The 18,368-nt window shown below is 43.3% G+C and overlaps 1 protein-coding gene across 1 annotated transcript in view; it reads left to right on the forward strand.

Moving 5' to 3' along the window:
- Window positions 1-836: 836 nt before the first annotated feature.
- LOC311117681 (unconventional myosin-X-like) overlaps window positions 837-18,368 on the forward strand; it is a gene marked incomplete at both ends in the record, with an annotated part of 51,606 nt that continues 34,074 nt past the window's right edge. The window contains 5 exons of the mRNA XM_084192611.1: window positions 837-893; window positions 1,034-1,318; window positions 2,176-2,280; window positions 4,082-4,228; window positions 5,266-5,366. Of these exons, the coding sequence (XP_084048737.1) occupies window positions 837-893; window positions 1,034-1,318; window positions 2,176-2,280; window positions 4,082-4,228; window positions 5,266-5,366 (695 nt within the window). The remainder of the gene's footprint in view (window positions 894-1,033; window positions 1,319-2,175; window positions 2,281-4,081; window positions 4,229-5,265; window positions 5,367-18,368) is intronic.

The raw sequence follows: 18,368 nt of genomic DNA on the forward strand, positions 1-18,368 counted from the left end.
TGTGATATCTGTTCCTATTGGAGCCTGTGATATCTGTTCCTATTGGAGCCTGTGATATCTGTTCCTATTGGAGCCGGTGTTATCTGTTCCTGTTGGAGCCTGTGATATCTGTTCCTATTGGAGCCGGTGATATCTGTTCCTGTTGGAGCCTGTGATATCTGTTCCTATTGGAGCCTGTGATATCTGTTCCTATTGGAGCCTGTGATATCTGTTCCTGTTGGAGCCAGTGATATCTGTTCCTATTGGAGCCGGTGATATCTGTTCCTATTGGAGCCGGTGATATCTGTTCCTATTGGAGCCTGTGATATCTGTTCCTGTTGGAGCCTGTGATATCTGTTCATGTTGGCTGAAAGAGGAAACTTTCTAAACAAGTGAAAAGGAGAGAGCCAAGATCCAGCGACGGAAAACAATAAAAGGCTACTGTCTGGAAACAGCGGGATGATTATTCCTTAACTCCTCCCCTAAAGTCTATATAATCAAACTCAAAGCTGCCCTTGATTTATCCTAATGAAAACACCTGGGAAACACCTGTAAAACCCACATACAATTGTTCCAAATGTTGCTTAAATACCCAAAATGAAAACACACATTGAATACACTGTTCACCCTTTGGATACAATAAATCGCTAGAATCGGGAGGGGTGCTAGCGAGCCGGAACCTAAACTCCAACTCTAGAGACACCCAGGCTTTTCTCCCCGTCAGGGTTCATTCAGTGGGCCCGCGCTGCGCGTCGGGTGCATGCACTGGTGGATTCTGGGGCCGCGGGAAACCTGATGGACGCGGGGCTGGTCCAAGAGTGGAGTGTTCCGTTACCCTCTCCGAGCTGGTTCCGGTCATGGGCCTGGACGGCCGGCCATTGGGGTCAGGCTTCATCACCCGGCGCACTGACCCTGTGCGTGTCCGGGTGGCAGGGGGGCAATGGGAGGATATCCCCTCATCTTCGGGCACCCCTGGCTGGTCGCCCACAAACCCAGGATAGACTGGTCCACGGGGCGGCTCGCAAATTTAGCTCCCTAGCCGCTCCCCTGACAGCCGGGTCCCTCACCCAGACAAGCGTACGCTCCTTCGCCTGGACCCCCGGAAGCGGGGAACGCATTTGATGAGCTGAAGCGGCGCTTTACATCGCCCCCGGTCCTCAGGCATCCTGATCCGTCCCTGCCGTTCATTGTGGAGGTGGATGTTTCAGACGTTGCAGTGGGAGAAATCCTGTCCCAGCGGTTCCTCACGGATGGTAAGACTCATCCCTGCGCGTTTTTCTCCCGTCGGCTGTCCCCGGTGGAGCGGAATTACCATGTGGGGAACCGTGAGCTGCTTGCGGTCAAGCTCGCCCTGGGGGAGTGGAGGCATTGGCTAGAGGGGGCCGCTCATCCATTCATCGAATGGACTGACCACAAGAACTTATCCTACATTCAGGGGGCCAAGAGGCTCAACTCGCGCCAGACCAGGTGGGTGTTGTTCTTCACCAGGTTCCGGTTCACCATCTCATACCGTCCGGGGTCGAAGAACACCAAGCCTGACGCACTCTCCCGGCAGTTCAGTGGTCGCATGCGTCCAACCTCACCAGCCATCCGAATGAGGTGCCAGGACATTCCTGCGTAGGAGGTTAAGGTGGCCATCTGCTGAGGGGGATACGCGCGCCTTCGTGGCTGCTTGCCCGGTGTGCGCGTGCATGAAGAGCTCACGTCAGCCCGCGGCAGGGCTGCTCTGACCCCTGCCTATCCCCAAGCGTCCGTGGTCCCACATCTCACTGGATTTCATTTCCGCCCTACCCCCGTCTGATGGATACAAAGTCATCCTGGTCGTTGTGGACCGGTTCTCGAAGGCTGCCCACTTCATTCCCCTTCCCAAACTTCCGCCGGGTGGCGGCTAAATTGGTGGTGCAGCATGTTTTCCGGGTCCATGGCCTTCCCCAAGATGTGGTGTCGGATCGGGGCCCTCAGTTTGCCTCCAGGTTCTGGAAGGCATTTGCCACCTGCCTTGGCGCCCCCGTCAGCTTGTCTTTCGGCTTCCATCCCCAGACGAACAGGCAGACGGAGCGCATCAACCAGGATCTGGAGGGGGTGCTGAGGTGCTACGCCTCCAGCAACCCAGCTACGTGGAGTCAGCGACTTGCGTGGGCGGAGTACGCCCACAACACCCTTCTCTGCTCGTCCACCGGCCTGTTCCCCTTACAGTGCCAATACGGGTACCAATCCCCCCTATTCCCCGATCAAGTGGAGGAGGCGGCGGTCCCGTCGGTCCAGGCCCACATTAGTCGCTGTCGACGTACCTGGAGGCAGGTACGGGCGGCGCTTAAGCGGGCCTCGGTCAGGTCTCAACATCAGGCCAACCGCAGGCATCGCCCGGCCCCGGTCTTTCTCCTGGGACAGAGGGTGTGGCTCTCCATGCGGGATCTTCCCCTCCGCGTGGAGTCCAGGAAGCTGTCGGACCATTCTGAGTGGTCCGGCGAGTCAACCCAGTGGCCTACCACCTGCAACTTCCCCCCACCATGCGGGTGCATCCCACATTCCATGTGTCCCTCCTCAAGCCCGTCGCCACCTGCCGGCGGGTGGGGAGGGGTCTCCAATTTCTGGTGGACTGGGACGGTTATGGGCCGGAGGAGCGGTCCTGGGTGCCCAGGAAGGACATTCTGGACCCAGGGCTGATAACAACATTCCGTCGCCTCCACTAGGAGGCGCCGAGATGAACGGCTTGGGGGGGGGCACTGTTACAGGAGGGGGTCGCAGTTCCGGAGCGACCCACTAGGTGTCATCCTCCGACAACCTTAGGCACCTCCTCACTCACAGTCTGGACTAATCATGATCCTATTGGTGTCACCTGTGTCTACCTGTTCACCTGTGTCTACCTGTTCACCTGTGTATTTATGCCCTCACTTCCCTGTGTTCCCTTGCTCAGTTCTCTCTGCTAGTTTCACTATGCCAAGCAGTACTAATCAGTGTCTGATCGCGGGATGAATGGACAGGTACGTGAGAAGTGTTCTCCCTGTTTAGTTATTATTTCAGTCACAGTTAGTATTTCGTATCTTGGCTGGCAGTTTTTTGGAGTCTTATTTGCTCCGCCTTTCTTTTTCGTGTAAAGTCTGTTGTTTTATATCCTGGCTTCGGGACCACCAGTAAAGATCCTTGTTTCACCATCTCTGCCTACTGCCTACTGTCTATCCTGCACCGCATCTGGGTCACACCTACATTTACATTTTAGTCATTTAGCAGACGCTCTTATCCAGAGCGACTTACAGTTAGTGAGTGCAATACATTTTCATACTGGAAAATGTTCATACTCACACCTCACACCAACCCTTACATATATCGCGTTTTGTAATGAAACTCTTCAAATGTTTCCTGCAGGCTGGATCAGCTCTTAATGTCGTGTTGTAGGGCTGTTTGTATGTTTAATGTTGTAATGTTGTATTGACTGCTGATGTTTCCTTGGCCAGGACTCCATTGCAAAATAGACCCTGTGTCTCAATGTTTTTTCCTGGTTAAATAAAGGTTAAATAAATACAAATTAAGAGGATTCTGGACTCAACAAACAATGTATAACTTATTATGTAACTCCTTCTAGATCAGGAGATAACGGCACCTTTCTGTTTCCATAATAAATATAATTGTCCTTGATCAGACTTGGCTCAGTCTGGATTCACTGTTGACATAGACAGATTAACTGGGGCCTAGAGATTTACTGTTGACTGAGGTTAACCGGGGCCTAGAGATTCACTGTTGACTGAGGTTAACCGGGGCCTAGAGATTCACTGTTGACATATATTAACCGGGGCCTAGAGATTCACTGTTGACATATATTAAATGGGGCCTAGAGATTCACTGTTGACAGATTAACTGGGGCCTAGAGATTCAATGCGAACAGCTAGCTACAGCATATACTTTATCAGAGCAATTCACTCAATATTCTTGATACAAGCTGCGTACCAAATGGCACACTATCTCCTATTCAGTGCACTGGTCTAAAGTAGTGCACTATAAAGGGGAACAGGGTGCTATTTGGGACACACCCATACTTCTTCGGTTGTCTGGTTTGGCCTGTATATTAATGAACCCTTTCATTGTCTGATCATTTGATTGACAGGCGGTGGACTCTCGGGACTCGGTTGCCATGGCGTTGTACTCCCAGTCTTTCTCCTGGATCATCACACGGATCAACCAGAAGGTCAGAGGGAAGGACAACTTCAAGTCCATCGGCATCCTCGACATTTTCGGCTTCGAGAACTTTGAGGTAGCTTTGTGTTTTTAAAGTAGTAGACCCTGCAGTATTTGAAGGAAGTTGGCAAGGATTAGAGCACAAACAGATCTGGGACCAGGCTAGGATAGTATGGTTCTGTTAGTGATGTTACAGATCTGGGACCAGGCTAGGATAGTATGGTTCTGTTAGTGATGTTACAGATCTGGGACCAGGCTAGGATAGTATGGTTCTGTTAGTGATGTTACAGATCTGGGACCAGGCTAGGATAGTATGGTTCTGTTAGTGATGTTACAGATCTGGGACCAGGCTAGGATAGTATGGTTCTGTTAGGGATGTTACAGATCTGGGACCAGGCTAGGATAGTATGGTTCTGTTAGGGATGTTTACAGATCTGGGACCAGGCTAGGATAGTATGGTTCTGTTAGGGATGTTACAGATCTGGGACCAGGCTAGGATAGTATGGTTCTGTTAGTGATGTTACAGATCTGGGACCAGGCTAGGATAGTATGGTTCTGTTAGTGATGTTACAGATCTGGGACCAGGCTAGGATAGTATGGTTCTGTTAGGGATGTTACAGATCTGGGACCAGGCTAGTATAGTATGGTTCTGTTAGTGATGTTACAGATCTGGGACCAGGCTAGGATAGTATGGTTCTGTTAGGGATGTTACAGATCTGGGACCAGGCTAGGATAGTATGGTTCTGTTAGTGATGTTACAGATCTGGGACCAGGCTAGGATAGTATGGTTCTGTTAGTGATGTTACAGATCTGGGACCAGGCTAGGATAGTATGGTTCTGTTAAGGATGTTTACAGATCTGGGACCAGGCTAGGATAGTATGGTTCTGTTAGTGATGTTACAGATCTGGGACCAGGCTAGGATAGTATGGTTCTGTTAGGGATGTTACAGATCTGGGACCAGGCTAGGATAGTATGGTTCTGTTAGGGATGTTTACAGATCTGGGACCAGGCTAGTATAGTATGGTTCTGTTAGTGATGTTTACAGATCTGGGACCAGGCTAGGATAGTATGGTTCTGTTAGTGATGTTACAGATTATATTTCCATCCTCTAGGTGAACAGATTTGAACAGTTCAACATCAACTACGCCAACGAGAAGCTCCAGGAATACTTCAACAAACACATCTTCTCCCTGGAACAACTGGAGTATAACAGGTTGGTTATCAGACTATATAACCGGTTGGTTATCAGACTGTATAACAGCTTGGTTATCAGACTGTATAACAGGTTGGTTATCAGACTATATAACCGGTTGGTTATCAGACTGTATAACCGGTTGGTTATCAGACTGTATAACCGGTTGGTTATCAGACTGTATAACAGGTTGGTTATCAGACTGTATAACAGGTTGGTTATCAGACTGTATAACAGGTTGGTTATCAGACTGTATAACAGGTTGGTTATCAGACTGTATAACAGGTTGGTTATCAGACTGTTGGTTATCAGACTGTTGGTTATCAGACTGTATAACAGGTTGGTTATCAGACTGTATAACAGGTTGGTTATCAGACTGTATAACAGGTTGGTTATCAGACTGTTGGTTATCAGACTGTATAACAGGTTGGTTATCAGACTATATAACAGGTTGGTTGTTAGACTGTATAACAGGTTGGTTATCAGACTGTATAACAGGTTGGTTATCAGACTGTATAACAGGTTGGTTATCAGACTGTATAACAGGTTGGTTATCAGACTGTATAACAGGTTGGTTATCAGACTGTATAACAGGTTGGTTATCAGACTGTATAACAGGTTGGTTATCAGACTATATAACAGGTTGGTTATCAGACTATATAACCGGTTGGTTATCAGACTATATAACAGGTTGGTTATCAGACTATATAACCGGTTGGTTATCAGACTGTATAACAAGTTGGTTATTAGACTATATAACAGGTTGGTTATTAGACTGTATAACAGGTTGGTTATCAGACTGTTGGTTATCAGACTGTATAACAGGTTGGTTATCAGACTGTATAACAGGTTGGTTATCAGACTGTATAACAGGTTGGTTATCAGACTATATAACAGGTTGGTTATCAGACTGTATAACAGGTTGGTTATCAGACTGTATAACAGGTTGGTTATTAGACTGTTGGTTATCAGACTGTATAACAGGTTGGTTATCAGACGATATAACAGGTTGGTTATCAGACTATATAACAGGTTGGTTGTTAGACTGTATAACAGGTTGGTTATCAGACTGTATAACAGGTTGGTTATCAGACTGTATAACAGGTTGGTTATCAGACTGTATAACAGGTTGGTTATCAGACTGTATAACAGGTTGGTTATTAGACTGTTGGTTATCAGACTGTATAACAGGTTGGTTATCAGACGATATAACAGGTTGGTTATCAGACTATATAACAGGTTGGTTGTTAGACTGTATAACAGGTTGGTTATCAGACTGTATAACAGGTTGGTTATCAGACTGTATAGCAGGTTGGTTATCAGACTGTATAACAGGTTGGTTATCAGACTGTATAACAGGTTGGTTATCAGACTGTATAACAGGTTGGTTATCAGACTGTATAACAGGTTGGTTATCAGACTGTTGGTTATCAGACTGTATAACAGGTTGGTTATCAGACTGTATAACAGGTTGGTTATCAGACTGTTGGCTATCAGACTGTATAACAGGTTGGTTATCAGACTGTATAACAGGTTGGTTATCAGACTGTATAACAGGTTGGTTATCAGACTGTATAACAGGTTGGTTATCAGACTGTTGGTTATCAGACTGTATAACAGGTTGGTTATCAGACTGTTGGTTATCAGACTGTATAACAGGTTGGTTATCAGACTGTATAACAGGTTGGTTATCAGACTGTTGGTTATCAGACTGTATAACAGGTTGGTTATCAGACTGTTGGTTATCAGACTGTATAACAGGTTGGTTATCAGACTGTATAACAGGTTGGTTATCAGACTGTATAACAGGTTGGTTATCAGACTGTTGGTTATCAGACTGTATAACAGGTTGGTTATCAGACTGTATAACAGGTTGGTTATCAGACTGTTGGTTAATAGACTGTATAACAGGTTGGTTATCAGACTGTATAACAGGTTGGTTATCAGACTGTATAACAGGTTGGTTATCAGACTGTATAACAGGTTGGTTATCAGACTGTATAACAGGTTGGTTATCAGACTGTATAACAGGTTGGTTATCAGACTTTATAACAGGTTGGTTATCAGACTGTTGGTTATCAGACTGTATAACAGGTTGTTTATCAGACTGTATAACAGGTTGTTTATCAGACTGTATAACAGGTTGGTTATCAGACTGTATAACAGGTTGGTTATCAGACTGTATAACATGTTGGTTATCAGACTGTATAACAGGTTGGTTATCAGACTGTATAACAGGTTGGTTATCAGACTGTTGGTTATCAGACTGTATAACAGGTTGGTTATCAGACTGTATAACAGGTTGGTTATCAGACTGTATCAATCAATCAATTTTATTTTATATAGCCCTTCGTACATCAGCTAATATCTCGAAGTGCTGTACAGAAACCCAGCCTAAAACCCCAAACAGCTAGTAATGCAGGTGTAGAAGCACGGTGGCTAGGAAAAACTCCCTAGAAAGGCCAAAACCTAGGAAGAAACCTAGAGAGGAACCAGGCTATGAGGGGTGGCCAGTCCTCTTCTGGCTGTGCCGGGTGGAGATTATAACAGAACCATGTCAAGATGTTCAAAAATGTTCATAAGTGACAAGCATGGTCAAATAATAATCAGGAATAAATCTCAGTTGGCTTTTCATAGCCGATCATTAAGAGTTGAAAACAGCAGGTCTGGGACAGGTAGGGGTTCCATAACCGCAGGCAGAACAGTTGAAACTGGAATAGCAGCAAGGCCAGGCGGACTAGGGACAGCAAGGAGTCACCACGGCCGGTAGTCCCGACGTATGGTCCTAGGGCTCAGGTCTCTCAGTTGGCTTTTCATAGCCGATCATTAAGAGTTGAAAACAGCAGGTCTGGGACAGGTAGGGGTTTCGTAACCGCAGGCAGAACAGTTGAAACTGGAATAGCAGCAAGGCCAGGCGGACTGGGGACAGCAAGGTGTCAGCATGCCCGGTAGTCCTGACGTATGGTCCTAGGGCTCAGGTTCTCAGAGAGAAAGAGAGAACGAGAGAATTAGAGAGAGCATACTTAAATTCACACAGGACACTGGATAAGACAGGAGAAGTACTCCAGGTATAACCAACTAACCCCAGCCCCCCGACACATAAACTACTGCAGCATAAATACTGGAGGCTGAGACAGGAGTGGTCCGGAGACACTGTGGCCCCATCCGAAGAAAACCCCCGGACAGGGCCAAACAGGAAGGATATAACCCCACCCACTCTGCCAAAGCACAGCCCCCGCACCACTAAAGGGATATCCTCAACCACCAACTTACAATCCTGAGACAAGGCCGAGTATAGCCCACAGAGGTCTCCACCACAGCACAAACCAAGGGGGGGCGCCAACCCAGACAGGAAGATCACGTCAGTAACTCAACCCACTCAAGTGACGCACCCCTCCTAGGGACGGCATGAAAGAGCACCAGCAAGCCAGTGACTCAGCCCCTGTAACAGGGTTAGAGGCAGAGAACCCCAGTGGAGAGAGGGGAACCGGCCTGGCAGAGACAGCAAGGGCTGTTCGTTGCTCCAGAGCCTTTCCGTTCACCTTCACACTCCTGGGCCAGACTACACTCAATCATATGACCTACTGAAGAGATAAGTCTTCAGTAAAGACTTAAAGGTTGAGACCGAGTCTGCGTCTCTCACATGGGTAGGCAGACTGTTCCATAAAAATGGAGATCTATAGGAGAAAGCCCTGCCTCCCGCTGTTTGCTTAGAAATTCTAGGGACAATTAGGAGGCCTGCGTCTTGTGACCGTAGCGTACGTATTGGTATGTACGGCAGGACCAACTCGGAAAGATAGGTAGGAGCAAGCCCATGTAACGCTTTATAGGTTAACAGTAAAACCTTGAAATCAGCCCTTGCCTTAACAGGAAGCCAGTGTAGGGAAGCTAGCACTGGAGTAATATGATCAAATTTCTTGGTTCTAGTCAGGATTCTAGTAGCCGTATTTAGCACTAACTGAAGTTTATTTAGTGCTTTATCCGGGTAGCCGGAAAGTAGAGCATTGCAGTAGTCTAACCTAGAAGTAACAAATGCATGGATTAATTTTTCTGCATCATTTTTGGACAGAAAATTTCTGATTTTTGCAATGTTACGTAGATGGAAAAAAGCTGTCCTTGAAACAGTCTTGATATGTTCGTCAAAAGAGAGATCAGGGTCAAGAGTAACGCCGAGGTCCTTCACAGTTTTATTTGAGACGACTTTACAACCATCAAGATGAATTGTCAGATTTAACAGAAGATCTCTTTGTTTCTTGGGACCTAGAACAAGCATCTCTGTTTTGTCCGAGTTTAAATAATAATAATAATAATAATAATAATATGCCATTTAGCAGACGCTTTTATCCAAAGCGACTTACAGTCATGTGCGCATACATTTTAACGTATGGGTGGTCCCTGGGATCGAACCCACTACCCTGACGTTACAAGCGCCATGCTCTACCGATTGAGCTACAGAGGACCAAAAGTAGAAAGTTTTCAGCCATCCACTTCCTTATGTCTGAAACACAGGCTTCTAGCGAGGGCAATTTTGGGGCTTCACCATGTTTCATTGAAATGTACAGCTGTGTGTCATCTGCATAGCAGTGAAAGTTAACATTATGTTTTCGAATAACATCCCCAAGAGGTAAAATATATAGTGAAAACAATAGTGGTCCTAAAACGGAACCTTGAGGAACACCGAAATGTACAGTTGATTTGTCGGAGGACAGACCATTCACAGAGACAAACTGATATCTTTCCGACAGGTAAGATCTAAACCAGGCCAGAACTTGTCCGTGTAGACCAATTTGGGTTTCCAGTCTCTCCAAAAGAATGTGGTGATCGATGGTGTCAAAGGCAGCACTAAGGTCTAGTAGCACGAGGACAGATGCAGAGCCTCGGTCTGACGCCATTAAAAGGTCATTTACCACCTTCACAAGTGCAGTCTCAGTGCTATGATGGGGTCTAAAACCAGACTGAAGCATTTCGTATACATTGTTTGTCTTCAGAAAGGCAGTGAGTTGCTGCGCAACAGCTTTTTCAAAAAATTTTGAGAGGAATGGAAGATTCGATATAGGCCGATAGTTTTTTATATTTTCCGGGTCAAGGTTTGGCTTTTTCAAGAGAGGCTTTATCACTGCCACTTTTAGTGAGTTTGGTACACATCCGGTGGATAGAGAGCTGTTTATTATGTTCAACATAGGAGGGCCAAGCACAGGAAGCAGCTCCTTCAGCAGTTTAGTAGGAATAGGATCCAGTATGCAGCTTGAAGGTTTAGAGGCCATGATTATTTTCATCATTGTGTCAAGAGATATAGTACTAAAACACTTAAGTGTCTCTCCCGATCCCAGGCCCTCGCAGAGCTGTGCAGATCCAGGACAGCTAAGCCCTGGAGGAATACGCAGATTCAAAGAGGAGTCCGTAATTTGCTTTCTAATGGTCATGATCTTTTCCTCAAAAAAGTTCATGAATTTATTACTGCTGAAGTGAAAGCCATCCTCTCTTGGGGAATGCTGCTTTTTAGTTAGCTTTGCAACAGTATCAAAAAGAAATTTTGGATTGTTCTTATTTTCCTCGATTAAGTTGGAAAAGTAGGATGATCGAGCAGCAGTGAGGGCTCTTCGGTACTGCACAGTACTGTCTTTCCAAGCTAGTCGGAAGACTTCCAGTTTGGTGTGGCGCCATTTCCGTTCCAATTTCCTGGAAGCTTGCTTCAAAGCTCGGGTATTTTCTGTATACCAGGGAGCTAGTTTCTTATGACAAATGTTTTTCATTTTTAGGGGTGCAACTGCATCTAGGGTATTGCGCAAGGTTAAATTGAGTTCCTCAGTTAAGTGGTTAACTAATTTTTGTCCTCTAACGTCCTTGGGTAGGCAGAAGGAGTCTGGAAGGGCATCAAGGAAATTTTGTGTTGTCTGAGAATTTATAGCACGACTTTTGATGCTCCTTGGTTGGGGTCTGAGCAGATTATTTGTTGCGATTGCAAACGTAATAAAATGGTGGTCCGATAGTCCAGGATTTTGTGGAAAAACATTAAGATCTACAACATTTATTCCATGGGACAAAACTAGGTCCAGAGTATGACTGTGGCAGTGAGTAGGTCCAGAGACATGTTGGACAAAACCCACTGAGTCGATGATGGCTCCGAAAGACTTTTGGAGTGGGTCTGTGGACTTCTCCATGTGAATATTAAAATCACCAAAAATTAGAATATGATCTGCTATGACTACAAGGTCTGATAGGAATTCAGGAAACTCAGAGAGGAACGCTGTATATGGCCCAGGAGGCCTGTAAACAGTAGCTATAAAAAGTGATTGAGTAGGCTGCATAGATTTCATGACTAGAAGCTCAAAAGACGAAAACGCCATTTTTTTTTTTGTAAATTGAAATTTGCTATCGTAAATGTTAGCAACACCTCCGCCTTTGCGGGATGCACGGGGAATATGGTCACTAGTGTAACCAGGAGGTGAGGCCTCATTTAACACAGCAAATTCATCAGGCTTAAGCCATGTTTCAGTCAGGCCAATCACATCAAGATTATGATCAGTGATTAGTTCATTGACTATGACTGCCTTTGAAGTGAGGGATCTAACATTAAGTAACCCTATTTTGAGATGTGAGGTATCACGATCTCTTTCAATAATGGCAGGAATGGAGGAGGTCTTTATCCTAATAAGATTGCTAGGGCGAACACCGCCATGTTTAGTTTTGCCCAACCTAGGTCGAGGCACAGACACAGTCTCAATGGGTATGGCTGAGCTGACTACACTGACTGTGCTATTGGCAGACTCCACTAAGCTGGCAGGTTGGCTAACAGCCTGCTGCCTGGCCTGCACCCTATTTCACTGTGGGGCTAGAGGAGTTAGAGCCCTATCTATGTTGGTAGATAAGATGAGAGCACCCCTCCAGCTAGGATGGAGTCCGTCACTCCTCAGCAGGTCAGGCTTGGTCCTGTTTGTGGGTGAGTCCCAGAAAGAGGGCCAATTATCTACAAATTCTATCTTTTGGGAGGGGCAGAAAACAGTTTTCAACCAGCGATTGAGTGCTGAGACTCTGCTGTAGAGCTCGTCACTCCCCCTAACTGTATAACAGGTTGGTTATCAGAATGTTGGCTATCAGACTGTATAACAGGTTGGTTATCAGACTGTATAACAGGTTGGTTATCAGACTGTATAACAGGTTGGTTATCAGACTGTATAACAGGTTGGTTATCAGACTGTATAACAGGTTGGTTATCAGACTGTTGGTTATCAGACTGTATAACATGTTGGTTATCAGACTGTTGGTTATCAGACTGTATAACAGGTTGGTTATCAGACTGTATAACAGGTTGGTTATCAGACTGTTGGTTATCAGACTGTATAACAGGTTGGTTATCAGACTGTTGGTTATCAGACTGTATAACAGGTTGGTTATCAGACTGTATAACAGGTTGGTTATCAGACTGTATAACAGGTTGGTTATCAGACTGTATAACAGGTTTGTTATCAGACTGTATAACAGGTTTGTTATCAGACTGTATAACAGGTTGGTTATCAGACTGTTGGTTATCAGACTGTATAACAGGTTGGTTATAAGACTGTTGGTTATCAGACTGTATAACAGGTTGGTTATCAGACTGTATAACAGGTTGGTTATCAGACTGTATAACAGGTTGGTTATCAGACTGTATAACAGGTTGGTTATCAGACTGTTGGTTATCAGACTGTATAACAGGTTGGTTATCAGACTGTATAACAGGTTGGTTATCAGACTGTTGGTTATCAGACTGTATAACAGGTTGGTTATCAGACTGTTGGTTATCAGACTGTATAACAGGTTGGTTATCAGACTGTTGGTTATCAGACTGTTGGTTATCAGACTGTATAACAGGTTGGTTATCAGACTATATAACAGGTTGGTTATCAGACTATATAACAGGTTGGTTGTTAGACTGTATAACAGGTTGGTTATCAGACTGTATAACAGGTTGGTTATCAGACTGTATAACAGGTTGGTTATCAGACTTTATAACAGGTTGGTTATCAGACTGTTGGTTATCAGACTGTATAACAGGTTGTTTATCAGACTGTATAACAGGTTGTTTATCAGACTGTATAACAGGTTGGTTATCAGACTGTATAACAGGTTGGTTATCAGACTGTATAACAGGTTGGTTATCAGACTGTATAACAGGTTGGTTATCAGACTGTATAACAGGTTGGTTATCAGACTGTTGGTTATCAGACTGTATAACAGGTTGGTTATCAGACTGTTGGTTATCAGACTGTATAACAGGTTGGTTATCAGACTGTATAACAGGTTGGTTATCAGACTGTATAACAGGTTGGTTATCAGACTGTATAACAGGTTGGTTATCAGACTGTTGGTTATCAGACTGTATAACAGGTTGGTTATCAGACTGTATAACAGGTTGGTTATCAGACTGTATAACAGGTTGGTTATCAGACTGTATAACAGGTTGGTTATCAGACTGTATAACAGGTTGGTTATCAGACTGTTGGTTATCAGACTGTATAACAGGTTGGTTATCAGACTGTATAACAGGTTGGTTATCAGACTGTATAACAGGTTTGTTATCAGACTGTATAACAGGTTGGTTATCAGACTGTATAACAGGTTGGTTATCAGACTGTATAACAGGTTGGTTATCAGACTGTATAACAGGTTGGTTATCAGACTGTATAACAGGTTGGTTATCAGACTGTATAACAGGTTGGTTATCAGACTGTATAACAGGTTGGTTATCAGACTGTATAACAGGTTGGTTATCAGACTGTTGGTTATCAGACTGTATAACAGGTTGGTTATCAGACTGTATAACAGGTTGGTTATCAGACTGTATAACAGGTTGGTTATCAGACTGTATAACAGGTTGGTTATCAGACTGTTGGTTATCAGACTGTATAACAGGTTGGTTATCAGACTGTATAACAGGTTGGTTATCAGACTGTATAACAGGTTGGTTATCAGACTATATAACAGGTTTGTTATCAGACTGTATAACAGGTTGGTTATCAGACTGTTGGTTATCAGACTGTATAACAGGTTGGGTATCAGACTGTATAACAGGTTGGTTATCAGACTGTTGGTTATCAGACTGTATAACAGGTTTGTTATCAGACTGTATAACAGGTTGGTTATCAGACTGTTGGTTATCAGACTGTATAACAGGTTGGGTATCAGACTGTATAACAGGTTGGTTATCAGACTGTTGGTTATCAGACTGTATAACAGGTTGGTTATCAGACTGTATAACATGTTGGTTATCAGACTGTATAACAGGTTGTTTATCAGACTGTATAACAGGTTGGTTATCAGACTTTTTAACAGGTTGGTTATCAGACTGTTGGTTATCAGACTGTATAACAGGTTGGTTATCAGACTGTTGGTTATCAGACTGTATAACAGGTTGGTTATCAGACTGTTGGTTATCAGACTGTATAACAGGTTGGTTATCAGACTGTTGGTTATCAGACTGTATAACAGGTTGGTTATCAGACTGTATAACAGGTTGGTTATCAGACTGTATAACAGGTTGGTTATCAGACTGTATAACAGGTTGGTTATCAGACTGTTGGTTATCAGACTGTATAACAGGTTGGTTATCAGACTGTATAACAGGTTGGTTATCAGACTGTTGGTTATCAGACTGTATAACAGGTTGGTTATCAGACTGTATAACAGGTTGGTTATCAGACTGTTGGTTATCAGACTGTATAACAGGTTGGTTATCAGACTGTTGGTTATCAGACTGTATAACAGGTTGGTTATCAGACTGTATAACAGGTTGGTTATCAGACTGTATAACAGGTTGGTTATCAGACTGTATAAAAGGTTGGTTATCAGACTGTTGGTTATCAGACTGTATAACAGGTTGGTTATCAGACTGTATAACAGGTTGGTTATCAGACTGTATAACAGGTTGGTTATCAGACTGTTGGTTATCAGACTGTATAGCAGGTTGGTTATCAGACTGTTGGTTATCAGACTGTATAACAGGTTGGTTATCAGACTGTTGGTTATCAGACTGTATAGCAGGTTGGTTATCAGACTGTTGGTTATCAGACTGTATAACAGGTTGGTTATCAGACTGTATAACAGGTTGGTTATCAGACTGTATAACAGGTTGGTTATCAGACTGTTGGTTATCAGACTGTATAACAGGTTGGTTATCAGACTGTATAATAGGTTGTTTATCAGACTGTTGGTTATCAGACTGTATAACAGGTTGGTTATCAGACTGTATAACAGGTTGGTTATCAGACTGTATAACAGGTTGGTTATCAGACTGTATAACAGGTTGGTTATCAGACTGTATAACAGGTTGGTTATCAGACTGTATAACAGGTTTGTTATCAGACTGTATAACAGGTTTGTTATCAGACTGTATAACAGGTTGGTTATCAGACTGTTGGTTATCAGACTGTATAACAGGTTGGTTATAAGACTGTTGGTTATCAGACTGTATAACAGGTTGGTTATCAGACTGTATAACAGGTTGGTTATCAGACTGTATAACAGGTTGGTTATCAGACTGTATAACAGGTTGGTTATCAGACTGTTGGTTATCAGACTGTATAACAGGTTGGTTATCAGACTGTATAACAGGTTGGTTATCAGACTGTTGGTTATCAGACTGTATAACAGGTTGGTTATCAGACTGTTGGTTATCAGACTGTATAACAGGTTGGTTATCAGACTGTTGGTTATCAGACTGTTGGTTATCAGACTGTATAACAGGTTGGTTATCAGACTATATAACAGGTTGGTTATCAGACTATATAACAGGTTGGTTGTTAGACTGTATAACAGGTTGGTTATCAGACTGTATAACAGGTTGGTTATCAGACTGTATAACAGGTTGGTTATCAGACTATATAACAGGTTTGTTATCAGACTGTATAACAGGTTGGTTATCAGACTGTTGGTTATCAGACTGTATAACAGGTTGGGTATCAGACTGTATAACAGGTTGGTTATCAGACTGTTGGTTATCAGACTGTATAACAGGTTTGTTATCAGACTGTATAACAGGTTGGTTATCAGACTGTTGGTTATCAGACTGTATAACAGGTTGGGTATCAGACTGTATAACAGGTTGGTTATCAGACTGTTGGTTATCAGACTGTATAACAGGTTGGTTATCAGACTGTATAACATGTTGGTTATCAGACTGTATAACAGGTTGTTTATCAGACTGTATAACAGGTTGGTTATCAGACTTTTTAACAGGTTGGTTATCAGACTGTTGGTTATCAGACTGTATAACAGGTTGGTTATCAGACTGTTGGTTATCAGACTGTATAACAGGTTGGTTATCAGACTGTTGGTTATCAGACTGTATAACAGGTTGGTTATCAGACTGTTGGTTATCAGACTGTATAACAGGTTGGTTATCAGACTGTATAACAGGTTGGTTATCAGACTGTATAACAGGTTGGTTATCAGACTGTATAACAGGTTGGTTATCAGACTGTTGGTTATCAGACTGTATAACAGGTTGGTTATCAGACTGTATAACAGGTTGGTTATCAGACTGTTGGTTATCAGACTGTATAACAGGTTGGTTATCAGACTGTATAACAGGTTGGTTATCAGACTGTTGGTTATCAGACTGTATAACAGGTTGGTTATCAGACTGTTGGTTATCAGACTGTATAACAGGTTGGTTATCAGACTGTATAACAGGTTGGTTATCAGACTGTATAACAGGTTGGTTATCAGACTGTATAAAAGGTTGGTTATCAGACTGTTGGTTATCAGACTGTATAACAGGTTGGTTATCAGACTGTATAACAGGTTGGTTATCAGACTGTATAACAGGTTGGTTATCAGACTGTTGGTTATCAGACTGTATAGCAGGTTGGTTATCAGACTGTTGGTTATCAGACTGTATAACAGGTTGGTTATCAGACTGTTGGTTATCAGACTGTATAGCAGGTTGGTTATCAGACTGTTGGTTATCAGACTGTATAACAGGTTGGTTATCAGACTGTATAACAGGTTGGTTATCAGACTGTATAACAGGTTGGTTATCAGACTGTTGGTTATCAGACTGTATAACAGGTTGGTTATCAGACTGTATAATAGGTTGTTTATCAGACTGTTGGTTATCAGACTGTATAACAGGTTGGTTATCAGACTGTATAACAGGTTGGTTATCAGACTGTATAACAGGTTGGTTATCAGACTGTATAACAGGTTGGTTATCAGACTGTATAACAGGTTGGTTATCAGACTGTATAACAGGTTGGTTATCAGACTATATAACAGGTTGGTTATCAGACTGTATAACAGGTTGGTTATCAGACTGTATAACAGGTTGGTTATCAGACTGTTGGTTATCAGACTGTATAACAGGTTGGTTATCAGACTGTATAACAGGTTGGTTATCAGACTGTATAACAGGTTGGTTATCAGACTGTATAACAGGTTGGTTATCAGACTATATAACAGGTTGGTTATCAGACTGTATAACAGGTTGGGTATCAGACTGTATAACAGGTTGGTTATCAGACTGTATAACAGGTTGGTTATCAGACTGTATAACAGGTTGGTTATCAGACTGTATAACAGGTTGGTTATCAGACTGTATAACAGGTTAGTTATCAGACTGTATAACAGGTTGGTTATCAGACTGTATAACAGGTTGGTTATCAGACTGTTGGTTATCAGACTGTATAACAGGTTGGTTATCAGACTGTATAACAGGTTGGTTATCAGACTGTATAACAGGTTGGTTATCAGACTGTATAACAGGTTGGTTATCAGACGGTATAACAGGTTGGTTATCAGACTGTATAACAGGTTGGTTATCAGACTGTATAACAGGTTTGTTATCAGACTGTTGGTTATCAGACTGTATAACAGGTTGGTTATCAGACTGTTGGTTATCAGACTGTTGGTTATCAGACTGTATAACAGGTTGGTTATCAGACTATATAACAGGTTGGTTATCAGACTGTGTAACAGGTTGGTTATCAGACTGTTGGTTATCAGACTGTATAACAGGTTGGTTATCAGACTGTATAACAGGTTGGT

This window comes from Coregonus lavaretus (assembly GCF_964263955.1).
Source record: "Coregonus lavaretus genome assembly, contig: HAP1_SCAFFOLD_2174, whole genome shotgun sequence".
Taxonomy (NCBI): Eukaryota; Metazoa; Chordata; class Actinopteri; order Salmoniformes; family Salmonidae; genus Coregonus; species Coregonus lavaretus.